Genomic DNA, 27530 nt, shown 5'->3' with positions numbered 1-27530 from the left:
AAGAATAAACCTAAATATTTTTACTATGTAGACGTAAGAATGCAAAAAATGTAAAAATTTGTAAAAATAAATTTTAAATTCGTTATAACTTCTAAACTAAAAGAGATATTTACTTGATTTAAATTCCATTGTATAGAACTCATCAAAAACTATAATATTACAAAAAGAAATAACAAAAAATATTGATATTTAGTGATAAAACACCAAAAAAACAAAATAAAAACGCGCAAAAATCCAAATGGAGCCCGTCCAGTCCATGTGGACGCCCCACTTTACAAACATGTTTAATGTAAATGTGTCTGAAAGAAGTTTAATAAGTAACACGTGCATGAAAGCGAAAAACGTCGATCGAAATTTAGAGCAGTGATTAAACTATTTATAAACGCCACCCGAATGAAAGAAACTCGTGCGCTGCGCGCGGTTATATTTTTATAAATTTTGTTTGTCACCGCGATGCGTCTTAATAATCCGTCATCCGTAACGCGTTCGCCAGTTTCACGTGAGACGCACGTCGCGTTTTTAATTGTGCTACGGGGGCCCGATGGCTGCGCATCACATGCAAATAGACGAACGACGCGCCGGCGGAGAGGAATGATTGATTTAATTTTAGCAGTTCGTCAAGAAGACGGGGCTGAGTCGCTCTGTATGGAGGAGAGATATCATCGGGCCGACAGGGACATAATTCTATTTTCGACTCGCAAGCGCAAACCAACCAACTTCGTGATGGTAATTATGCTACGGCTTTTTTGATGAGCTTTTATATACATTAAGTACTTATGCTAGTCACAACACACGCCGCCCTGAGATTTTTACCGATTCATTAAAATGTTCACGATTGAGCACGATGAGCAGCGCCATTCATAATATAAAATTAATGAGATTGTCAACCATTGTTTTATAAATATTTGACTCGCCTTCGTAACTCGTTTCCAATTTATTTCCTCAGCGCGCGCGCGCGCCCGATTGCTACACATTACTAAATGGTTCTTGTTTCAGCTATTTTTAAAAGAAGTTTCCAACGTGTGTGCACCTTCTAATACGCGACATATCCGTGCATACGTGTGCGTTGTATTTGTTTCGTGTGGCCGGCGGCGCAGATAACTCCATAAATTAATATATTTAAGTCGCGGCGACCATAAATCTCACGAACATTAAGTCACATTTTCATAATTGCATTTGGGTTTCTTTCTTGCTCGCTGCCAACGAGCCCTTGAAATGGAGCGCGAACGAAAACGGTGGTCGCCCTTTTATTATTATCGGTTTCGCATTAAAGTTACGGCCGTTTTACGGCGCAAAATACGCAAAAAACACACAAAATTAATTCATTTTTAACAGACGAATCAAAAATATTATCATAACAATACGACGGTGTTTTCGGAGAAATAAAATAAAGCATCAGCGGCTATTTATAAAATTATAAAGATAATAAAATCGAATAATCCGGCGTAATGTGTGCGTCGTTTTTTGGCGGCGCGCAATTTTAGATTGTGCGCGACAGGCGGGGCGTTAAAGCTGAATGATCGCGCGGGACGCAGACGACAGTCGTCGGAATTAAAGTTTTAATGCTGCGCGTTATTAAACCTTTGATTTATATTTCATATGAGTTTATTGCCGCATCAGCAAGCGCACACACGCATCATATATTTTAAGCATCAGGAGACACATTGGTTAACAAGAAAATCAAAAATACGAGTATAAGAATTCAACTTTAAAAAAATGAAATTAAGCGTTTTATTTACCGATAAACATAATAATATCTTACTTAAGTCGTTTGCACCAGTGTGATAATTAGCGTTTTCCGAAAAGGTGGTGTTTTCGTGCGCGCGTGGTGTGTCCGCTTGAATTTAAAATTTTCAGGATAAAAATTTCTCACATCCGGAACAGATGTGCGCTTCGGCGGTTTGCTGCTCGCGCGTTCGCTCACAAAACGAACACGACTTAATGGCAGATATTAATTTCACATTTAGCATATTTTAAAAGATGTCGATATTAATAGAATCAAAAAGTATCAATTTTCATCAGTTACCGCATGTGTTCAGCACTAATAACGCCCTCTAACGGACAACAAAAAACCCACAACTTAAAATTTTATGTTAAAATTCATCGCGACACTTTCCGCGAACGTTTATTCAACATTCAAGCCGTCGAATTCCTTGTAATGAGCGACGTGAGTGCCTGTAGTTCCGGCGATTCCTACCGGCGATTGTTGCAGCCCCGGCTTATTGTTTTAATTGATTTCCATCCATATGCACGACCGGCGCACGCAGGTGAAGAGTTGCATTGCATGTGCAAATTACAACACTTAGCACACACCGCAAACAATATCGAAGGAAATACGCTCCGGTGCAATGATCACTCTTCGACACATCCATCATTCGTAAATATAAATATAAATAAACTCCAGCATTAACAAGGCGTGAAAACAACGCACACATTTACCGAACGAGTTAATAAAGAACGCCCGGCTGAAAATATTCATACCTACAATGGTGTTAAAGAAGAGTCTAAAGCAGAACACGTCGCTGACCGAACGCCCAGCGGAAAGAAAACGATTGCCCCGTTGCCGTGTGCCGGGCGCGTGGAAGGTGAAGGATACACTTGTTAATCATATGTCACGTTTTATTAAAAAGGGCGCACCTTGGGCAGTATCTATCTCGTGTAATTACGTGTCGGACTTATTTATATACCGGTTATTTATTACACCAATATTCTTTCCGTTCTCTCCTCCTCGAAGTGACTACACGCGCAAAATACTGATTCTTTATTCCAGCAATTACAGACGCATAGTTTATGCCGAAATTTACGCGGATTTAATGAGACAACAATGCACAAGTTAGTTTGAATCGCATTGTCGTGAAGTTGGTCTGTCAGCACGTTTGGTTTATTACGCGTGGCTGGCTCATTCAATTAACTTGCGATTGACATCGATTTAATGATCGCTGCGTAGCGAGCCACGGCCGTTAATTACATCGAAAACGTAATCAAATTCTACCAAAGAGCGCATTAAATCGACGTTTTATTATTGTAATGACTTATTGGTCGTGTCCGCCGGGCACGCATTTCAACTCGCGTGCGTTGAGAGATGCTGCGAGAGGGAATTGAACATCTGTTGTTCAAAATTTGTAATTACTTTGTATTCATTTGATTTTTATTTATACGCTTTGTAAATAACTATGGAAAGATAAATTTGTTTTTAATTCAAGAGTGGAATTACATGAAATTACATGTTTTCCACTCTTAATATGTAAATAAATTCAACATAACCTCAATTTAACCACAAATATGTCAAGTTTTTTGCTTTAAATTAATTTCTTCTATGATACGACGAATAATTGTGTTTATAATCAGCTTGAAATGATTTTAAAAATTGCAAGTTGTGTAAAATTAAAAAATTTGCTTATTTTTTGTTCATACTACACTGAAAAACATTGTTTTCCGCTCTATTTATGTAATACTAGCTTTAACCCGCGGCTTCGCTCGCGAATATCTAAAATAATGAAGTTGCTTCCGTACGCGTCTGTAGTCACAGAAGAAGTAACAATGAAGTAGAATGGCGGGAAGTTTAAAATGGCTGAAAGTATAGTCTATGGAAGTATAGTGTACAGTCTCCATAGTGTAGTCAATTGGATTTGATGTTGACGTAGCTGTCGGTAATACAGTGTGATGGTACTATAGTACTTAGGTTTGAGCTTCATTGCTGGAATGCTAGATGGCGTTAAAGTAGTCAAATAGCCAGATGCAGAGGTATTATTGGCTAAACAATTTCTTTATTTTATTTAAAAATAATTTTTTTATTAAATAAAAAGTAGCCTATAACCATTCGGGGACCACTAAGAATATGTGTACAAATTTTCATGATGATCGGTTAAGTAGTTTTTGCGTGAAAGTGTAACAAACATCAGGACGCATTTATAATATTATTAGAAGGGATAGGGATATTGTTTGCCAATTCTGGCTATAAGTAAATATAAAAATGGCAATAAAACTTTGCCCATCCATCCCACTTATATTGTAGTGACTGAAAAGGGTGTAGTGAATAATGGTGAATTACCGAGAATGCACACCCTGTGTTTCGTGGAATAATGCGCTCACATTATTAGTTCGCGGTATCGCATGTGTGAAAAATACATGCGTGCGTATTTTTAATATTTCTTTGTATAAACTAATCAATTAAGGCTCACTTTGGCCGGTTACGTGACATCGGCGTCGCCATGCACATTTCGAATTTCAATAAAACGATACGCGCGACTCGCGAACCGCATATAAAGAATGAAGGACGGCCGGCATTTTACGCGACGGTTGATGGCCGGTTGGTGCGCGCTCGGCCGGGTCGGGTTCTTTGCCACTGTGAAATCACTGGATACATTGTAATTGAATGTAATTGCCCCAGCGCATATGCACACACAACACGTATGTGAAGGTATATATATTATGCACGCATTTGTCGCGTTAGTCCGGCACTGTGCGTGTGTATGTGTGGCTGCTGTGCGGTGTCGCCATTGAGTTTTCAACACGCACTCGAAGCACGTTCCGACATTACGCATTACTTCTGACATTACACATTGCGCTATTACGGGGAGCGCGAGAAGAAATCCGACCGGCGACAACATTGTGCGCTTGTTTGATTGTTTTCGCACGTTTCCACCGTTTAATGTTTTAATATTGTAATTGCATTGTTTACAATCTCGACCAGTTATACACGAATTGATATTGGCGCGTATTGCTGGTTGCCTACCATTTTAATTTCACTATTGCTCCCCCAAGCGCACGCTAAGTATCGAGGAGCGTACAGCTCAATGATTGATGACAACATATTTATAATTAGCGGACACTTCCGGTGTGTTTATGTTGGCAGCGCACGTAAACATGCCCGTCACTCACCGTCGCCGCCATTATGTCTTTTCGATGCCAAGATCACATACATGTGTGCACCTCGATTAAACCCCAAAGACATCGGATTTTTGTGAGAACAAACACAACGAGTAGGTAGCTGCTACTCGTATATAAATTTAGAACAATACGCCCACCTTTTTTATTCAGGTTATGTAATAGAGTAAACGAGCACGAGCACGCGTTTGCGAGAAGTGCAAGTCACTTTTTTCATGAAGTTGGAAGCAGCTTCTGGAAGCTGAAACAACCCTCTGAATACTAAACACAATGACGCTACAGAATTCCATTTGTCAATAATATATCTACTTGATGATGCGCAAGAATCCAATATGAAACAACTTATGTCTGACCCTTTGCGGCGCAAAGTTTGCACTTGCATAAATTAATTTCCAATGGAGCAAATTACCGAATTTCGGCTGCCGCAAATCGTTCATATCCGTTCACGTGTTGGATTTTTTGTTTTCCTGCTGTTTTTTGCGCGCATCTTCAAATTTATTGTCGAACGGAGCTGTCAATCATTGGTGCGATTAATGTGCGCCTAACATTTGGGACTAACTAGTAAAGAAAACCATCATCTGCCCCAAAAAACAAGTGGCCGTAATTATTCCAAACACGAAATGTATGAGTGGATCCTAAAATTATTTCGTATTTTGTGTTTTTCTTCATTCTGCAATTTGGAGCGATTTGAATTTGGACATATAGAATGAATTATGTCACTTATATGCAAATAACTCATAAACTATTAAAGATATTGTTATTATCTTTTGACATTGATTAAGAATTAAATTCTACGTCTTATTTGAAAATATGGTGCATATTGAAATATTATTTAAAAAGTTATTAACAATTAAAGTTGGAATTTGTCAAAAAATGTAAAAAATTATACAAATTAGCCCGTAACTTTTAAAATAAAATGTTTATCAACAAAATTTTAACGCAATTATGTTAAGAATTAAATTCTACGACATATTGGAAAATTTGGTAATAATTGGATAATTGTATAAAAAGTTATAAACAATTAAACATTCTGCACTCTTTCAGACTCTATCTATCAGTTTGAATTTGGACATATAGAGTGTATAATGTGACTTAAATGCAAATAACTCCGAAACTATTGAAGTTATTGTTATTATCTCTTTTGATATTGATAAAGAATTAAATTCTACGTCTAACGTGAAAATATGGTGTATATTGAAATATTATTTAAAAAGTTATTAACAATTCAAGTTGAAATTTTTCAAAAAATGTCAATAAAATTTACAAATTAGCCCATAACTTTTAAAATAAAATTTTTATCTACAAAATTTTAACACAGTTATGTTAAGAATTAAACATAATCTGCGTCATATTGGAGAATTTGGTAATTATTGGATAATTGTACAAAAAGTTATAAACAATTAAACATTCTGCACTCCATCATCTGCCCGAAAAAAATAAGTTCCCGTAATTGTTCCGAACACGAAATGTATTCCTATATACGAGTGCATCCTAAAATTATTTCGTATTTCGTATTTTTCTTTCATCCCGCAATTTGGAGCAGTTTTACGAGCGATAATTTCTATTTCAACAGATGGCATTGTTTTTAATACACTTCGTGATGCTCTTAGTGTTTTGAAAACATCGGCATTTAACATACTAACATTGTAGAGGGATTTCACGCGTGGCGGCGTGCCAGCAAAGAGCTTTGATTCAATTTGTACCACGAAAATATTTATCGCGCCTAATAGAATAAAACCAGGGCGTATAAAAGCGGCCGAGTCATGTTGATACAGGTACGACGCGCTTGGCTATGAAATTAAACGGTAGCCAGTCAATAATAGCTTAATAATAAGCCGAAGATGCGCCATGCGCCTATGGAAGACCTCTCGACTGGTTTATAATTTGATATTCGGACGATATGGATAATTACGGGTTGGAATTACCCTGCAATTTGCTCGTCAGCGTCTGCAATGTTTGGTGTTTCGAAAATGATCGCGGCCAGTTTTATTTTTAAGTTGTTTTTGATTTAATTTACGACGTGTGACATTGTATTTGATGTGTCGGACTGCGGCCGATGTGTTGCCAATAAAAGTCGTGACTCGAAACCGAAAATTCATTTATTATTATCTTATTTTCATATTTTCATTTCCTGACATGTGTACGAGTACATTATATTAATTGTATGTGTGTTCCTCATTAACTCCTAATCAAACAGACCGATTTTTATGAAATTTTCAAAATAAATCCATTAAAACATTCCCAAAAACATTGCAATTGTTTTGCAACAAAATATGACTCCTAACTATGTTTAAAAATCATTTTAATATGATTCGTATGCATTTGTATTTGCATTTACTTATTACTTGTTACATCAAACGCCGATGGCGCGGCAGGAATTCCAAAAACTGCAAACGCAAATTAACTAACTTATTCATGCGCCAAACGTGTGGTTACGACGAGAAATGCGAGGATAATTTCGTAATGAACAATAAATGATATACGCGCATACGGCGTACATATAACATATTCGCATATCGAAGGGAATTTATTGAAAATAGACGACGGACGAGCGGACGGCACTAAATTGTCCTAATTATATCGTGACCCAAAGGAATCGTGCTGTTATTAAGATGATTAAAATGAGCATTTTCATATTCCACATACAAAGTGCTACCGAAACATCACCAACTAACAATATCATCCTGCATTCCACTCAGTATTAACTACACTTAAGCACTGAAATTCCCCGAATCACAAATCAATATTATTAGTTTTGCAGTCACACTAAAATATTTCACAAAATTAGGATCGAAATAATCGCATCGCCAAATTAATATCATTGATACCGGTTTTGTTTTGTTTTAGCAGTGCGTGTGTTGCATAGGCAGCCAACATCTTCGCGAGACAATTACGCGCACGCAAACTTCGGCAACGTGTTTCACTTTTCAACAATAACTGCACGCTGCCCCTTTTGTGGCGACTGACGACATTCGAAATGTAAACGTTGAGCACTTACCTCGCTTCTGCATAAAGGAGAAAAGATCGTCGAGGAACTCTTTGCGTTTGGGATCGTCGTTGATTTCGTACAGCTGTAACAAAAGCCCGATTAGTAACACAACCCTAAAGATATTTTTCTTTTTCTCGTTAACTTTCGTTTATTCCATTAACCGACTCATCAAAAATTTCAAGCGTGATTAATGTGAGCAATTAATACACGTAAGAAAAAATTTTAATTTATTAACTAACGCCATCTATCGGTGAATAATTGCAATTTTAATAGTTTAGAGATATTAAACAGGGATTTTTGTGTGGTTTTATTTTTGTAGCAATACCGAAAATTATTATAAACACAAAAAAGTAATCTAAATGCGTAAGCGCAATTATATTAAGAATAAAATTCTACGTCTGATTTGAAAATATGGCGCATATTGAAATATTATGTAAAAAGTTATTAACAATTAAAGTTAAAATTTGTGAAAAAAATGTCAAAAAATTATACAAATTAGAGCATAACTTTTTAAATAAAATTTTTATCAACAAATTTTGACATAATTAAATTCTTTATTAAATTCTACGTCTAATTTAAAAATATGGTGCATATTGGAATATTATGTAAAAAGTTATTAACAATTAAAGTTAAAATTTGTGAAAAAATGTCAAAAAATTATACAAATATTCGCATAACTTTTGAAATAAAATTTTTATCGACAAAATTTTCACGCAATTACGTTAAGAATTAAATTCTACGTCATATTGAAGAATTTGGTAATAATTGGATAATTGTACAAAAAGTTATAAACAATTAAACAAAAAATTTCAAGCATGATTAATGTGAGCAATTAATACACGTAAGAGAAAAATTTTAATATATTAACTAACGCCATCTATCGGTGAATAATTGCAATTTTAATAGTTTAGAGATATTAAACATTGATTTTTTGTTTTATTTTTGTAGCAATACCGAAAATTATTATAAGCACAAAAAAGTAATCTAAATGCGTAAGCCGTTAATGATTAATTACATTTTTTGTCCGGAGTTGTTGCTCGCCTGCATCCCGATCCAACAGGTTGTACACACACACATTTTTTTGATTATTATTAATTGCTTCGTATATAACGATCGTTTTTAATTATAAGGTGCGCGTGGATTTTTGTCGATAAAGCGCGCCTTTAACCAACAAAACAAGTCCGAAAAAAAATAAAACACATCAAAAGCAAAAATCTAATTAAATCGAGTGTAAACGCCACGCACCGAGATGATGATGATGCCCTGGGTAACTTATTGATAACGCACATATGCGCGTATAAGTTTTTCGGTAATTAATAGTCGCAATGATTGCCGTGGCCGAGCGCGCGCGCGAGGTTTTCGGGGGAGTAACCTGACATCAATCAAACGGCTGTTAGCGCTCATCAACCGTCTTCAGGGCTCGAGGCCCTCCGCACTTCTTCATCGCTCCGGTTAATCGACACCGATCAATCTAGCGCAGAGGGCTTGTTAGCACTGACGCAGTGAAATAATAAAGAACCGGCCCCGACCAGCGATGGGTAATTATAACATGCGCTTGTTAAACGATCCAATAAAATCGGAGAAATCCGAGGGAGCGCATGCAGATTTACGGCGAGCGTGGACGCGCAATGCGCTAATAGTAATTTTAATACTTTATTGGATCGGGTGGAAGTCGTAAGCGACGTATAAGAAAACACATTGCGTCGTCCCTTCGGGCGGCTTCGTCGTCGCGGACAGGCTCGGGCGCGCAAAGTAACTTGTAAAGATAGATGGGCCAAGCAGACAGATTAGTTAACCGGGGTTATTAATGACCGTGTTTAACCTCCGCAACCCCACCTCGCAACAATGGCCGCGCGCATCGACGATGTTTTAACACCGTATTACAAATGATTATCGCCCGGCTGAATTTGTACACACAGAGTGTATAATGTCACTTGAATGCAAATTACACGAAAACCAATAAAGATATTGTTATTATCTCTTTTGATATTGATTAGGAATTAAATTCTACATCTTATTTAAAAATATTGGGCATATTGGATTATTATATAAAAAGTTATTAACAATTAAAATGAAATTTATTCAAAAAAATGACCAAAAATCATACAAATTGGCCTGTAACTTTTGATATAAAATTTTGATCAACAAAATTTTGACGTAGATATCTTCCTAATTAGATTCTAAATTATATTAGTGAATTCAATAATAATCGGAATGTTGTACAAAAAGTTATAAACAATCAAAGTTGAAATTTGTCAAAAAAAAGTCAAAAACTCACACAAATTAGTGCGTAACTTTTGAAATAAAAAATTTTTATGCAATTAAATTCCTAATTAAATTCTACATAACATAGGTAAATTTGGTTCAAATCGAATAATTGTACAAAAAGTTATAAACAATCAAAGTTCATTTCTTGAAATTTTTCTAAAACACCCTATAACTTTTGATAAAAAATTTATTCCGCGACGATATTTGCATTGTTAATGTAGAATTTAAAACTAAAACAAATGCTAAAAGAATTATTCAAATACCTTGATTGGTTTGCGAGTAATTAATGAAAAACTCCAGCGATAAAAAAGCACTTTCCCATTTTTTAATTACCATTAATGCAGGAATTGAAATGGCCGCTATTAAAATATTCACAATATGCGGATGACGTTTCGGTTGAGTACGAATGCGGGCGGAAGTCTTACGGCTTTTGCACGGGCACATGTTCACGACAAATGCGCGTACAATTAAATTAAAACACATAAAAATGTTTGGATAATTACGGTATTCCCTGATATTAGCGGTTATTACTATTAAATAATCGCCGGCGCGTTATTGTGGGTCGTGTTGTTATTGTCCTCGGATATTCGTCGCAATTAACGACGACGACGCACAATGTCAACATCACAGGTGCATGTTGCATGGTGCTGTGTGTGCGCGCATTTCTTCGCATATCTTCGCACGGTGAGCAAAAAACATATCGATAAACCGTGGCGTTTTTAAACGACTTTTAAAACCATAATCATATGCAGTCAGCGGCGTATAGGTCGTAATTACCATAATAATGATTAAAAGCAAAATGGCAGACGCGCGCAGAAGAAGTCGGCGGAGTTCCGCGCGCTCGCCTTTGTTTTCCGCGCGCGGCGGAGCCTGCGAGTCTCATCGATTTTTTTATTATTAAAACCAGCACATGCGGCGCGGCATGCCGAATGGAAATGGCGGCGCTGGATGCACTCGCTCTTTCTGCGATTGCCCGAAGTAATAAAAAAGTTTCGCCAATATAGGAGCCCCGCGCGCCGCGCACGACGATACCGATATGCTGCTGCATCGGGGTTTGATGGATTGGAGAAAGACAAGATATTATGCAAAAGGGCTGCGAGCCGGCATTCCCGACGCGCCAAGCGCATAAACACGCCGAGGCAATTTTAAATTACGTCCAATACGTTCGTGGTAATTAAAATCGACCGTATCGCGCGCGCTCGGTGCGGACTGGCCCCGGCCCTTCGACGGTGCCGACGAGCGCGGCCCCAGAACGGCAGTAATCACTCGTAAACGAATGCGAAATAATGCGCGCAATTGCATTGGCGATGCTTAATGCGCATTGTGCATTCGTTCATGCGTATGGGAGTTTAAAAGGCTATAAAATATGTTTTTAATCGAATTTGCATAAATTGCTTTTAATTAGTCGGCCAGTTAGTGTACGCGCGCGCGCGCTGTTCCCACAACACCCAACGCACACCGGCCATCTTCATTAACCGTGGGGCAACTGGGCTAAAAATCATTAAATCATTAAATGGTATGGCAAATCTGAAATTTCCGCCACAAAAATGCGAAAATTGTTATAACTCGCTGGCGAAAACTCGCAGAAAATGACCATTTTTGATTTCAAGCGTACATTCCATCTAGGATTACAACAATGCCAACAATAAACATATATAATGTTACTATTTATGTGTTGTTTTAAGGCAAAACATTAAAAGCGCATTTTTACTTCAAAAAATGTAAGTTTTTAACTTTAAGGCTTCATAACTTTGTTAGTTTTTAACGCACAACAATGATTTAAGTTGTAATAATTTAAATATTTATCAAAGAATTACTGTGCAAAAGGAAAGGTATGTGTTTTTTGCAGTTTTTAAGTTGTTGAAGTAAAAAGAAGAATTTTAATAGAAATTCGGTAAAAATAACGGACAAAATCATCTATAACTTTGGAAATAATGCTGATAAGGAAATCATTTTTGTTCAGAAACATAAATCTTAATGAGGACTATAAGACTGGCTTCCAAAAGAAGTGATAAATTTTATGAAAAACTAGAAAATCGTAGAAAACTGGCAAAAAACTGAACAAAATATCAAAAAATGACTTTTTTATTACAAATTTTTTTTAATTTTCAAGTTTCAAGCTTAATAACTCCGCCATTTTTAATCGCACGTCACTTGATCAAGTTGTAATAATACAAGAATTTATTAAAGATTTATTGTGCCAAAGGGCACGATGGTATCTTTTGTCATTTTTAAGTTATTGACGTTAAAACAAAAAATTTCATAAAAATCGGTAAAAATCACTAACAAAATCATCAATAACTCCGGAAGTAATACTGATAAAGAAATCATTTTTGTTCAGAAACATAAATCTTAATGAGGACTATAAGACTGGCTTCCAAAAGAAGTGATAAATTTTATGAAAAACTAGAAAATTGCAGAAAACTGCCAAAAAACTGAACAAAATATCAAAAAAATTACTTTTTTACTACAAAATTTTTTAATTTTCAAGTTTCAAGCTTAATAACTCCGCCATTTTTAATCGCACGTCACATGATCAAGTTGTAATAATACAAGAATTTATTAGAGATTTATTGTGCCAAAGGGCACGTTTGTATCTTTTGTCATTTTTATGTTATTAAAGTTAAAACAAAAAATTTCAAAAAATCGATAAAAATCACTAACAAAATCATCTATAACTCCGAAAGTAATACTGATAAGAAAGCCATTTTCAAACCAAATGATAGATCGCAATAAAAACTATAAGATAATCTTTCAAAAAAATTAATTAATTTAATGAGAAACAAGGAAATCAAAGAAAACATCACCAAAAAATGAGTAAAATGTCAAAATAACATAAATTACATAAGCACAAAACAGTTTTTGCGCTGAAAAATCACATGAAAGACTTGTATTCCTAATTGCAAATTAATTTCTAAACAGTTTTGAATGCATTTTGAAGCACTTTGAATATGAACGAATCAAAAGCAATTAACTCAAGTTCGCCATATGCGCAAAAACGCATACGCTCGGAGCGCGCCCGAAAAAAGAATCAACTTCGAGCGTAATTAAAACTAACTTAATTAGACGTGTTTATACATCCTATGTTGTTTTTACGAGTGCACATTACGAAGCCCCAGCTGCGCGCCGCCATACATTCGAAGAAAATATTAAATCACATCTGAAATGAAGCTATTACAATCATGTAAATCCGATATTTATTGTATATTTATAGCCGTATTTCTACAGCAAAGAATATATAACGCGACGAATGAGTTCCTATTATAAATGTGTGCTGGAATAAACAACACAGCGAGTCGAGCGCGACCCTCGCCGAGCTTGATCTTGTTGCGATGGCGGTTTATATTTAAATCCAAAACCCGAATGCATTGTTGTTGTGCTACGCTGGTTGCTGTTTAAAATTTAATTGCCATCTACACGTAATAAAAACCACTACGAATTAACCGAACTCCACAGCGCGCGCGGGCGCTGAGGAAATAAAATAAAAACGGAGCGAAATAATTGGTGAGACGTAAACGGAATAAGAAAAAAACCGAGCGCGCACGGCGAGCGAAACTTTTGTGCGCCGATTTTGATCCTCCGACGCGGGCGACCCGAACAAAGCTCCGATTTAAATAGGTCTCAGTTTATGTATGCATTCACGAGATGAAATAAAATTGACCTATAAATGCGGCTTATTGACATTCAAAACTTTATGGCCTGCAACGTTGCAACAATAACTAAAAACCCTAATAATATTTTTTATTTTGGGGCCTTCTCGGAAAATTCCGTCGAAAAAAATTAGAAGGCCACCAGAAATATTAATTAACACTAAAATTGTATCGCAACACATAATAAATGAGGTTATGTCATCTGTTTTGACTAAATTTAACTTAAAAAACGTAAAAAAACGCAAAAATTTCACAAAAACAAAGAAATTTTCCCAAAAAAATTAGAATTTCGTGCCTTCAATAATTATTTCATTAATTTACCACCAGGTGTCACTAGAAAAAGTTAGGTTACGTCACCTGTCCTAACCTAACTCGCCCTAAAAACATAACAAACGCAAAAAAACTTGAAAAACTACGAAAAATTAAAGAAATTCGCAAAAAAATTCAAAATTCCCGGCTAAAAATGATTAATTCATTATTCTACCACCAGATGTCGCTAGATAAAGTTAGGCTACGTCACCTGTCCTAACCTAACTCGACCTAAAAACATAAACAAACGCTAAAAATCTTGAAAAACTACGAAAAACCAAAGAAATTTAAAAAAATCAAAATTCTCGGCTTAAAATAAATAATTCATTATTCTACCACCAGATGTCGCTAGTTAAAGTAATCTTACGTCACCCATTCTAACCTAACTCAACCAAATAAACAAACAACCACAAAAAACACCAAATTCTCGGTTTAAAATCTCCGCACCGCGCGTTTGTGCTTCCGTCGATGTTTTTTACCTTTTTCTCAATCAATAAGCGGTGATAAATTAAAACAATTAACTTTCGTGACTGGGCGTGCACGCAGCGGACGCAGAAGCCGCTGTGTTGGGCGCTCGCTGACATAATTAAAAGGCGTAAAGTGTTATTCCGCTTGCTCGACTTTATTTAATACTAATTTTATTGAAATGTATGCAGCGATGACACGGCCAGATAAAGGTGCCGAGCCACCTAATAACTTACACGATGCTTACGCGCATGCCCACTCCACCGAAATCGCCGGTCGCTGGGTTGAACCTAGATCAAATCTACCTCTGGGCCGAATAAAAAATTCCGAGTCAAGCAATTTCATTCACAACGCGCGCCATTCAAAATATTTATCAACAGGGGATCAGGGGAATCATAACAAACAGGAAGATCTGCTTTCACCTATGAACCCTCCGATAATCAGAATCACAATGGTTGACATGAGTTGGTCGCCCTGAATGTATATTGTTATAGGGGACAATAGTATGGATAATGCGGTTTCTATGGTTATGTAGTATTTGGATAAAACAACGAGTGAGTGAAGAGTAGTTGTGTTTTATTTTGTAAGTTGTGAGTTGGAGTGGAGTTGAAATGGTAACAGAGGGATAGCTTTTTAATTTAGAACGTGTCAACGATAGGTATGATAGATGATTTGCTGCGTAGGCATTCGAACCATTTAAAAACATATTCACACCGTGCGCAGTGCGCACAACACTTAATCGAATCTACATCTTCTACATCTCGAGAGAGGGTCTACTACCTCGGCTCTGGACGAATTAATAAATATCAAGACAGCCGAATTAATTGTTTCGGTTTTTGATTTTCTCTTTTCGATTAAACCATGTTTTATGCTTTTATTCAAATCGATTTATTATAAATTATAACGTAGGTGTTTCTCTTTTAATCTACATCTTTTTTATTTTGGTATTGGTGGTGTTATTAATGGTGTTTTTATATTATAACATAACCTCTTTTGAAAGATGCATTTTTATTTTTTATAAATTTCAAAAGTCAATAACTTTGTTGTTTTTAAACGTAATACAATGATTCAAGTTGTAATGATTAAAGAATTTATCTAAGATTTATTGTGCCAAAGAACAAATTTGTATCTTTTACCAATTTGAAGTTATTGGAATTAAAATAAAAAATTTCATAAAAATGGGTAAAAATCACTAACAAAATCATCAATAACTCCGGAAGTAATACTGATAAACAAATCATTTTTGTGCAGAAACATAAATCTTAATAAGGACTATAAGACTGGCTTCCAAAAGAAGTGATAAATTTTATGAAAAACTAGAAAATTGCAGAAAACTGGCAAAAAACTGAATAAAATATCAAAATAATGACTTTTTACTACAAAATTTTTTAATTTTCAAATTTCAAACTTAATAACTCCGCCATTTTTAATTGCACGTCACTTGATCAAGTTGTAATAATACAAGAATTTATTAGAGATTTATTGTGCCAAAGGGCACGTTAGTATCTTTTATCATTTTTAAGTTATTGAAGTTAAAACAAAAAAAATCATAAAAATGGGTAGAAATCACAAACAAAATCATCAATAACTCCGGAAGTAATACTGATAAAGAAATAATTTTTTTATCAAAAGATAGACCTCAACAAGCACTATAAGATTAACTTTGAAAAAAATTAATAACATTTACGACAAATTAGTAAATCAAAGAAAACCATTAAAAAAAATCTACATTTTTTATTTTTTGCTATTCCTGATGATATTAAAAGCGTTTTATTACATAACCTCTTTCAAGATATTAAAAAAAAGTGTATGCAACCAACATTGCGATAAATTATATAAACGAACATTATTCATTAGGTTGTTTTTATTTTTTCACGCAATTCATTTCCTAAACACATTACTCGCGTTGGTTTTGTTCATTTCCCTTGTTTGCAAAGGCGCATAATTTTCGGTTGTTGTTTTTATTATGGCAGTTATGCCGCCATTGTTTTCGTCTTCGCGTATATGTATAATTTGCAAGCGGTAATAAAAGCATATCCGTGTTCCGGCCTAGAAAAGTGGCAAATTGACTCGTAAAATTCCGCCTTATCAAGATATACACACATACACCAAATACACTTAATCTCGCGCCGTTTTTCTGCACTTTAAATTAATTCTCGGTAATAGCAAAACGGTTATGAAGGCGGAGCCTGCGTTTACTTATCGATACATTGACTGATTCCATATACTCCCACTTTCCTCTACGCCACACGTCCATGATTGATGTAGGCAGAAATAAATAGGAAATATATTTCTGTACCGGCCGTCCGCGCGCGCAACTTTGTTGATCCTAATGATTGTAATTAATGTCATTAACATTTCCGCGTTGCACGCGCGCGCTCGCGCTGTTGCGCAATGCGTTCTCGCGCATCATTGTAATAAGACACCACACGGCGCGCGTGAATATCGTTCATGATTTATTTATGAATTAACGAGAATCCTCTAATTGTACGCGCGGTGCAAAATTGCAAAAGCGTATAACTGTTACCGATTTTAACGGACGCACGGCTGTATAATTTGTATCGTCTACAATTTTTATACGAGCATAATATTTATATTACACAAACTGCTTGAAATTCGCATTCAGACATAACATAAAGTCGAATTAAATAAGAAAAAGATCAAAGCAATGTCACACATTTGTGATATTGTGTGTTATTTATCAGAAACACAGCGTAAACAAAGATTTTGTCGCGTGAGGCACAAATGTTGTCTATATAAGGCATTGTGCACTCACTACCACCACCAAACGTATGACTTAAGTATAATTTGAGCGAAAGTGCATTGCAGCGCCATCTATCGCCACAAAAACACACTATTTTGTTGATTTGTTTATTTTTGTTCTTTTTAAGAAATATCGAATTTTGTTTGTAATAAAATATAAAATATAATATTCCGCTGTTATAAAAATTATTTATGACTTTATGAACGTGCACAATGTTATGAATAACTCAACTTTTATAGCACCCTTTGTGCGCGCTTATAAAATCCCAGCGTCACAACACCAGTTTCGAGGTTAGGTTTTATATGATTCCGAAACATTTGCAACACATGTTGTGGTGTTGTGTTGAAATATGACAATTGTACGTGCGAAATAAATCTCATGCAGAAATTAATAATGCGTTTTGCTGGTCATTTTTTTTTTCATCTCGTATTCATGTTGTATTCATTAATAATGATTCCGTTTGGTGTATAACAACAATAATTCATGCATTTCTATGACACTTTCCTGATAGTTCCCCCCACAGCATTAAAATGCGCGCTGCGGCGGTGTTGTCGTGGGCGCAGCGCGAGCGGCAATCGAAAAATATTAATTGACAATTAATCGTTTCCAGCACGCTACGAGGTACAAAGATAACACGTTATAAATTCAGTTGAAATTTATGATTAATTTTTCCCCTTTTGTGTTAACTAATTATAAATGTATAGGTTTCGATATCGTTCGAGGCGATGAAGCACAAATTCCGGCTTCGGCTCGCGCACATCTACCAATTGGACAAAGAAATATTTGGTCATTCTTCATTCATGTGAAGAATATACGTTTACAATATTTAAACATCTCATTAATGCCGTGCCTCTGTTGTGAAGAAGTCAGTAACCGGTTTGTGCAAACAGCAGTTCATAAAACACTACCAGCAGATATTAAAACATAAAACGCAATAAAATTAAGCTGCTATAGACACGTTTTAAAAGCGCTAAAAACCCGGTATCATTATGCTCATGTTATTGATGTGTACGTGACAACGGAAACAATCGTAATAATTAATAATATCAAAAAATATGGGTTGGCGCAGCCGAGAAACCGGTGATGTAAAGTTCAACTTGTGTTTAGCACGTGAACGCTAACAAGAACTAGTTTAATGTCCTCCCGAAACGCTTTTCGTTAAATGTTTACATGCATTACAACTGCAGATATTGTATATACAAGTATTATAAAGTGAAATAAAAAGCTGACCTCTTGAATCTCCATCGCTAGATTCCTATTAGCACCTCCGAGCATGATGTGGATCGGTGATATGACACTGATTAACACAATTAATTGTTTTCTTTTTTTTTGAGGTTAAGTTGTTGAATTAAATAAAATAAACCATGCGCACTTGGCCGGCACTCGCGCAGAACTAAAGTCAAGTAGGAGGGTCTTCGCCCGGCATGTGCGGGCGCGCACACCGAATTCTTTTTGTGCACGTTTTTCGAGAATTTCAAGGGCCTTCACCCTCCGCATTGTGCCGCAGTAGGCGGTGGTAACTAATAGTTTTCGAATTTGTTGCATATTGAATTCGAGATTCTCTCTCGATTCCGAGTATTGTCTGGTTTTCATGTAACTACGGTCACAAACCGGCGCGGCGGTTTAAGTACTTGCAGCTTAAGTCACATGCGCACCCGCTTAAAGTCAGGTAGTAGAAACTATAGACACATTTCCGATGCGCAGGCACCAGTAAACCGTTGTTTGATAAATCCATCTGATAATATATCACAGCGCACGCGTCCCGTACACAATTGTCTACCTGATTAAATATTTCCCAAAAAAAAAAAAAATTTCAAAATTGTTGCGCTCGGCGTAATTTAAACGGCAATTAAAGCGTTCATTAGTAAAGAGAATCAAAGAGGACCGGTGTGTAATTATAAAGTATTTACAATGTGTAATGCCCGAGTGTTCGCGTCAAGCAAATGATGAAAATGTGCATTACGTGCAGTAGGTGTGCGAAACAAGCCACGTGGTCATACATCACTCAACCGAGATGCAATTTGCATACGACAATGTAATTGTTATTTGAACCGCATTGTTTTATCATAAACCAAATGGAAGCCAACCAGGTGTTGGATTTGCTCATATAATTTATACCACCCACATTACATCAAAATCAGAGGTTATGTTGATTTCCGCTCGTGTGACCATTCTGGGGGATGTATTAATAGACGCAGTCACGAACCACTCAAATGATGGAAAACAACTCAATCACCGACACATTGAGTGAATCAATTTCGGGGGCTACGTACAAGTTTATACATATATATATACACACAGTTTGTTCCAGCAATTAAATGCGTGTTTTCCCCCAGTAGCGGAGTTAAAATTAAATGTGCCAAACAGATGTCTTAATCTCATACAATCCCAAGGTCTCGCCCTCACTCCAGCCGCCCTTAATCACCATCTACCATGTCCTAACTCAATGGAAATCGAGGGTTAAAGGTTAATTTTAGTTTTCAAACGCAAACGCAAACAGAAATTGAATTTTTGCTTGAAAAACACTGAAATGTGTGTTGTTATCAATGTCCTTGAAGGTTAGATATTAAAAATATTTGTTGTTATTATAAAATGCACAAACATATTACCCCACAGGGTCGGATTTAAATTTTTAGTTAAATTATTTTTAAAATTTAATTTTTTGTGTTTTTAAATGCGTGTCTGTGAATTTTACATTGTAGGAAAATAGCAAAATATCAAATTATCCAAATGAATAATGTGTGCAGTGCAAAACACATATATCAATATAATTCGACATTCCATGCGTGATTTGTAGTGGAATAAAGTTGAAATTTATTTATTTGTGAAACTTTCGAAAATTAGAAACTTTTATTTGTGTTTGTGTTTGCATTACACGATTACCGAAATAAAGGTAAATACGAGTATATCTAAGATACCGACGAATCATAATCAAACACAATAAAAAAAACGTGTTAATTATATTCATGCGAAGAAAACGTTTACGATCAGCGCTGCGTTTGTGATGAAAGTGCGTTTACGATTTAATTAATCTTTTTTTCTTTTCTTATTCTCCTCTTGTGTGTAGTGTAGGCGTACATGAATTTACACGAATTTAGTACACGTGGGGGCGGCCCTTACGCAATTATCGCAACACGCATTAATCTCATACACGAGGGGAATGTGTTAAGGATGAAATGACTCAATCGACGGCGGATAATGAAGCGCACTTGGGCTGTGTCCGGTATAAATGTGTGCGAATTATCGAATAAATGAAGAAAAGCCCTCCACTTTTAAAGCCTTCCAAATCGTGGCAATACTTCTTATCCTTCTGATTGATTTCGACCGAAAGCGAGTGAGTTTAATCATTTATCTCGTCCGCAAGCGTAATAGCTTCGAGGATTTTCTCGGAATGTGGAAATGACGCGCGCGCGTTTTTTTAAATCGATTTCCTCAAATGTTTGCACCGCAAGACTGGTAGTGTCGGCAGGAGGAAAACAAATAATAGAGGATTTTTACGCTCCATCTGTCTGTCGAGATTCACACGATCGTAAACCAGAGAAATATCACAAGAGAAGAGGAAAAGAAGAAAAAACAACGCGCGCCCGAAACAAATTTGCAATAAAATTCTCTATGTGTGCAAGAAAACATTTTTACTATTACTAGTTAATTTGAGTCGCTTAATTGGATTCGCAATGCCGAAATTCGAGCGCGGCCAAAATGGGATATTTAATGATATGTATGATGATTGAGCCGGGGCTGCAGCGAGAGGTAAAAAGCATTGAATGCAATTTGCAAACACACACACACACACGGCCCGGCGGAATGAGTAACGACCATGCGAAGGGCTATAAAAATCGCAGGCGTTTTTCTATAAAGCGCTTCGAAAGCGGAACCAATGGACAAAACAACCGACTGCTGTTTTTACGACGTTCCGCGGGCTCGCGCAGCAACCAACTCTTCTTATCCACCTTTCAATTAACCCGGCTGCTTTAATTACCATTGTTAGGCGTTTATTAAGAGATGCACAATAATAATATGCCAGGAAGGGTGCAAAAATGGTTTTAAATCGGTAGAAATTAAGAAAATTTGTTTTTTTGGGAATTTTACATCGTATTTTCTTCAATTTTAACTAAAATAAATAAAAAATCATTGGAATTTTTGTATAAAATTATAAATTTCCAAAAAATATGACCAAAAATGAATCATTTTGATTTTTTTCTTGATTTTCTTGCCTCTGAATATCAAAATAACTGTTAAAACATCAAAAACTTTGAAAATAAAAACAAAAAACTTAAATTTTGTTAAGGTTTATTAAGAGATGCACAATAATAATATAGGTACCCGGGAAGGGTGTAAAAATGTTTTTAAATCGGTAAAAATTTAAGAAAATTTGTTTTTTTGGGAATTTTACATCGTATTTTCTCCAATTTTACCTAAAATAAACCAAAAATCGTGGGAATTTTTGTATAAAATTATAAATTTCCATAAAATATGACAAAAAATGAATGATTTTGATTTTTTTCTTGATTTTTTTGCCTCTGAATATCAAAATAACTATCAAAACATCAAAAAAATTAAAAATAAAAGCAAAAAATCAATTTTTGTCAAGGTTATGATGTTTCCAAGCTAATAATTCAAAGCGCCATCTATTAATGAGCCATAAAATGATAAAAAACACTATAATTCCTAACCTGTACAATTTTTCCCCCAATTCTTTCCAAAAATACAAATTTTAAAGCAAAACTCTTCCCAAAAATAGAAATTTTGTGGTTAATGTTGTTTTGAGTAACCTTTTTACCCCTTTCCATGTAAATCACGACTCTACCACTAATACCAAAATTCCAAAAAGGGTTAAACTCCCAAAAGCTTAAGATTTCCGCCACGTTTTAATGCATAGTTTAATGCCTAGATATTACTCACGATGACATCGCAAGCATGTGTTCCAATCTCCATCCCCTCATTTCACAGATCTAGATCTACAATCACGCATATTTCACTTTCCAAAAATAAGTAAAATTTTCCCCAGCGCAATAATTTAAACCTTCCCTTTTGCAGACACAACTAAACTAAACATAGTCGCAGTCTAAAATTAAACACTTCGAAAATGAGATTTTTACATTTACCTACAGAACCAAAGAAGACGTGGGCGTAATACAAAAATGAATATAAAAATCGATTAATGCCGAAGCAATCAGAGATAAAACCCGTCATGTAATAAATAAAGCCAACACCTTGACTGATATTGTTGTTAATCGTTATTATTATTCAGTTATAGACTAATGTCTCTACGAGTATTGAGTTAACTCGCGTTATCTGATGGTCCAAAGAATTTAAACATGCTTGCCTTGCCTCGGAGCTAATCATGTATCATAATAACTTGTTTAAAGAACCTAAATGTCTCGAGCCAACGAAATAGTTTGACCCGTCCGAGCGCTGTGCGCGCGTCCGACTTTTGTTATACATAACTAATCGTTACTAATCAATCATTACGCGGCGAGGGTGGCTGCGGGCTGTTTGGCATGATAATAAATACGAGTTTTAATTTAAATCGCCGGCAATACACGAGAAATTAAAAGCAAAAGATAAAAACACTACACCCACAAATTATAATGATCCGTACACGAGTGAAACTATACAATTAAATGATAATCGTTGTTATAACACTACACAAAGATAAAATGTTATTAATTAACTTCAACTTCCAACGTGCTTGTAACATTGTTTTTTTAGTTTAGTCATAGATTTATTTAGTACAATTATTCGTAAAATTCCGTTTGACGTCAATGTTCGCATGGAAATCGCACGTTTAAAGCGCAATATTTACTTAATAAATGTATGATAATTGACAATTAATTAAGACAAGCAAACATTATCTCATCGAAACTTCTCGGATGAGATTTTTTATTGTCTTTTTGTGAGGTTATGTGTGTGTGTGTGTGGTCCGATTACGCTTTTAGTCTTAATTATAGGTCAATTAGCGTGTATCGGTGGTTTTATTGAACAAATTAAACAATGTAACGCAGTGTTTTATGGATTGCTGACTACTCACCGCATTGACAAAAAGCGAAACTAGAAACTGTCGACTACCGGCGCGTGCGCGTGGCCAACGCGAAGAGTTGTGTGCCTCGTCTCTGGCACTTTATGGTTTCTTACTTGCTGCGCGATGTACGCGCAACTCTCTCGGCTCACACACATCTCGCTGTTGTTTTGCATAATTTTATGGCTCTCGAGAAGGTAATTGATTTCTAGTACCGGCGCGTTTAAACTGTTGCGTTGTGTGTTATAATTTACTACGCATTAACCTCACATTCACACACACTGCTGCCAACCAACCAAAATACCCAAGCAAACGCACCTAGGGAATTTAGTGTTTTTTAGATTTTAAGTTGGCATCACTACATGCACTATATTAGTATTAGTGTTTATTACGATTGTTTGTGATATTTAAGAAGTCTTTAGAAGAAATCTTTGTGTGTGATGTAACAATAACTATCCGCGGCTGCTGCAGTCGTAGAGAGAAATTAAGACAACGCAACATTCGTGCACACGCGTGCGCGGTGTGTATTTTTAAGTGTACATCCGATCGACGCCCAGCGAGAGGGAACAAACGATTCACCGCGCTCGCTGCCGAAAAGATTGTTTACGTAACTCGCGCTCAACATCAAAGATTCGGCATCTATTAATCTGCGGATATCAAAGCGGCAGCATCATTTTAATGAATTTGAAACGACGCCGCTTTACGTCCAGTTGTCTCTCGTCTCGAAACATAATACTCAAGAAGCCGGCTTGGATGATGATGAAAAAATATTAAAATCGCATGTGGACTAAATTTAAACGTGCAATACGCAATTCGCACGATAAAAAACATCATTCACATTCTGTTTTCTTTCATAAAAACCATAAAAATGCAAAAATAAATAAAAACATGTATGTTGGGTTGCCTATAGTTATGAGGTTATGATGTATGGTTGCATATGTAGTGTAACATTGTCTGCTGCAATTTGCAAAATAATAAATATTAATAAATGCGGCTAAATATCACCGGCATTTAGAGAAATCATAAATCATATTCGGGTAGGCAGTAAAAGTTGAAATTGTATTATGCCAAATTATAAAGCCGAGTGTGATGCACTGATGATACATATGCATGCAATAAATGTTGTGCTGCGTCGGAACCATTGTGTGTGAAGTCGAGGGCGGTGGTGCGCGTTTGTCTTTATTCGTTTCGCAGGAACCGCGCTAATAATATAGAGACGAAACGCGAGCAAACGACGTTTACGATTTTAATAAATTTTCATAATTTTCACGCGCGCACACAAAGACTCTGCCCTGCTCGCATACAAATTAAGCGCGGTTTTGTTTCGCGAACAAAGCGATATTTTACGAGAGCGCAAAAATAAAAAAAAATAAAAGAGGAAAAAAATTGATAATCAATGCGAACATACCTGACGCACCTGTTTGAATTGCTCCTCAAAGGACCAGGTGTGTTGTGAGGAGGCATTGCTGCCTTCCGAAGAGTGTGAGCTACCCGATGAGGGCGCTGTCGTCTGCTGCGGCGCCATTGGCGGAAGGAACGCCGCCGCCGGGTGGGGGAACGGAAATGGTACTGGCAGTTGGAAGCCATCACTGCGGTTGTTCAGCGGGAAGGGCAGACGCGACGGGTCGAAATCCTCCTGTTTTTTGGGGAATTTTTGAAGAAAAACGGAAAAAAATGAGTAAAAAACCTTAAAAACTCGGTTTTTTACTTACCCCTACCTTTATGTCGCGCACTTGCATCTTGAGCTTGGCGAGGACATCACCGTGATCAGCCAGGAGGCTGTTGTGTCGTCGCAGTTCATCACTACTGTCAACATCTTCATGATTTCCGGTTGATTCCGGTTCACTCATTTCTTCTTCATGATTTGACTGAAAAGAAAAAAATAGATAGAAATTAAAATAAAATTTGGTTGTTTAAAGGCAGAAATTTTAAAAATACCGGTTTTTTTATCGGTATACCGGTTTTTGAATGAAAAAATACCGGTATATCGGTATTTTCAATTAAACAAAATTTAAAAATTAAAAATTTAAGAAAATGATCAAAAATAAAATTAAAAATTTTGATTAAAAAATACCGGTATTAATACCGGTATACCGGTTTTTATTAGAAAAACCGGTATACCGGTAATTTCAATCATATAAATTTTAAAAATTAAAAATTTAGGAAAATGATAAAAAAATTTTTAAATTTTGATTAAAAATACCGGTATTAATACCGAAATACCGGTTTTTACAAAAACCGGTATACCGTATTTTTCAAACATCAAAATTAAAATATACTAAAACAATCCAAAATTAGAAATAAAAATACCGGTTTTTTAATTAAAAACCTACCGGTATTGAACTCAAATTTCACGCAAAATCAAGAAATACTTCTTTCTTGAAACACAAGCATCGTATTAATCATGCACTTACTAGTTTTCAACCCTTGCTTTTTAAGAAATCGTATTAATGTCACAACTTGGATGTGATTTCGCAATCTCGGTAACCTAATCCAATTTCAAGCAAGGGAAAATTGCATTAAACTCGATTTCTTATACGGTCTTAGTCATTTTTATATTAAAGCCCTGGTTAAATCAAAGGGATCAACGTTTCGTTATCTGTCCGAAGGTTTTCCTTGTGTACGTACACAGCAACAGAAACCATACAAGCCATAGATACTCTCAAACACATTATTTTTTTTTTTTTCAATTTTATTTATCACTATCACGCGCTCATAATTCAACCATTCGACATCATTCCAAATGGGAATTCTTTCTTATCGGCGTAATAAACACACTTAAATAATGAGTAATCATGCGGTGGATGTCAAATTTGTTTTCCAATACCAAATAATTACTCAAAATCAAAATCAAACCGAAATGTTGATATTCACCGCTGGAATGCGAGTTTTGGTGATAAATTTCGGTGTTTCGATAGCAGGTAGCGTTTATTTTCCGAGAATTATAAAATCCATGCAGTTTAAGCGTTGTAAATGTAAATTGTAGATCTATGAGTAAATGCGTTTATTATATGTCTTCGAGGGTTGGTGGTATTATTATTCAAGGTCAGGATGGTAACGCAGGCAAGTTTTGACATAGACACAGTTAGGGTGTGTGCGGATTTAAATCGAGAAGTATGCGTATAAAATGATGTTTATTTTTAGACAGGCTAGAGGAGTTGTTGTCACGTGCCGGCGGCATGGTGTGGCGTGCGGTGTCGGCTTTAGGGTAGGTCGGAAGTGACGTCATTCGATACAACGCGCAGTTGTAGTCAACGACGGCCAGAGTGTCGTCTGTCTGGCACAAAGAGCTTTGCATGAATAAAAACAACGCGTAGGCGGGTAACTGGCTGATGAATTCAATATGGAATATTACTCCTAAACTGTTTGTGGTCTGTTTTTCTTTAGGAAATTCAATGAATTGGAGGAGAAAATGTCAAAAAATAGACTAATTGTATCTATGGTTGCATATGGTTTGAAATTTTGATTTTTAGCTATTAAATTAAGTGCAGAAAAACTTGTTTTAGTAAAATATTAATTTTTTCATTATAAAATTACAGTTTTTCTGTGAAATGACGAAAAATATGTTTATTTCTAGTCATTATGAGCTAGAATATTTTTTAAAGACATGAAATCGATGGTAACATTTGTAATATTGTTGTAATTATGATCCCAACATCCCGGAAAATTGCAATGCAAATTTCTATAACTTAAGCACGATTTTTCAGCTAATTTGTTGGGATGCACGTTACGTTACAACAAAATCATTTAAACAAAACACAAGTGAATACAACTGAGCGACGCGGAATTCATATTTAGACTTCAGGAAATATTTAGCGGCATTTTTACAAGAGTAATTGAGTTTATAACCAGCTAACAAATGATTAAACAGATACCAATCTCATAAAATCACAAAATTTGTTCTTTTTTTTTAAATTTTTTGTTTTAAAAACACCCAAAAACATTGTTTTTCGCTCTTGTTATCCCTACTAATATTATAAATGCAAAAGTCCTGATGTTTGTTACACTTTCACGCAAAAACTACTTAAGCAATCATCATGAAAATTTGTACACATATTCTTAGTGGTGCCCGAATGATTATAGGCTACTTTTTATTTAATAAAAAAAATTATATTTTAAATAAAATAAAGAAATAGTTTAGCCAATAATACCTCTGCATCTGGCTATTTGACTACTTTA

The 27530-nt window shown here is 35.7% G+C and overlaps 1 protein-coding gene and 1 long non-coding RNA gene across 4 annotated transcripts in view; one reads left to right on the top strand and one right to left on the bottom strand.

The window, feature by feature from the left end:
• Window positions 1–27530, bottom strand: part of LOC135798981 (protein dead ringer-like) — a 48658-nt gene that overhangs the window by 5460 nt on the left and 15668 nt on the right. The window contains exons 2-4 of one of the 3 annotated variants that reach the window (XM_065311989.1): window positions 25064–25219; window positions 24769–24987; window positions 7886–7958 (exon numbers count right to left, since the gene is read on the bottom strand). In XM_065311989.1, the coding sequence (XP_065168061.1) occupies window positions 7886–7958; window positions 24769–24987; window positions 25064–25219 (448 nt within the window). Of the gene's footprint in view, window positions 1–7885; window positions 7959–24759; window positions 24988–25063; window positions 25220–27530 lie in introns of all 3 variants that reach the window. The other 2 variants (XM_065311988.1, XM_065311987.1) reach the window with 2 other exon arrangements.
• LOC135798982 (uncharacterized) lies at window positions 512–8410 on the top strand. The gene is made up of 2 exons (XR_010549840.1): window positions 512–726; window positions 7735–8410. It is a non-coding gene; the product is annotated as an uncharacterized lncRNA (long non-coding RNA).

The sequence above is a fragment of the Atheta coriaria genome, unplaced genomic scaffold, assembly GCF_025399875.1.
Source record: "Atheta coriaria isolate IRGN ID8LTWV9N9 unplaced genomic scaffold, Caltech_Dcor_3.1 hic_scaffold_9_pilon, whole genome shotgun sequence".
Classification (NCBI taxonomy): domain Eukaryota; kingdom Metazoa; phylum Arthropoda; class Insecta; order Coleoptera; family Staphylinidae; genus Dalotia; species Dalotia coriaria.
This window is presented reverse-complemented; position numbering and strand designations above follow the sequence as displayed.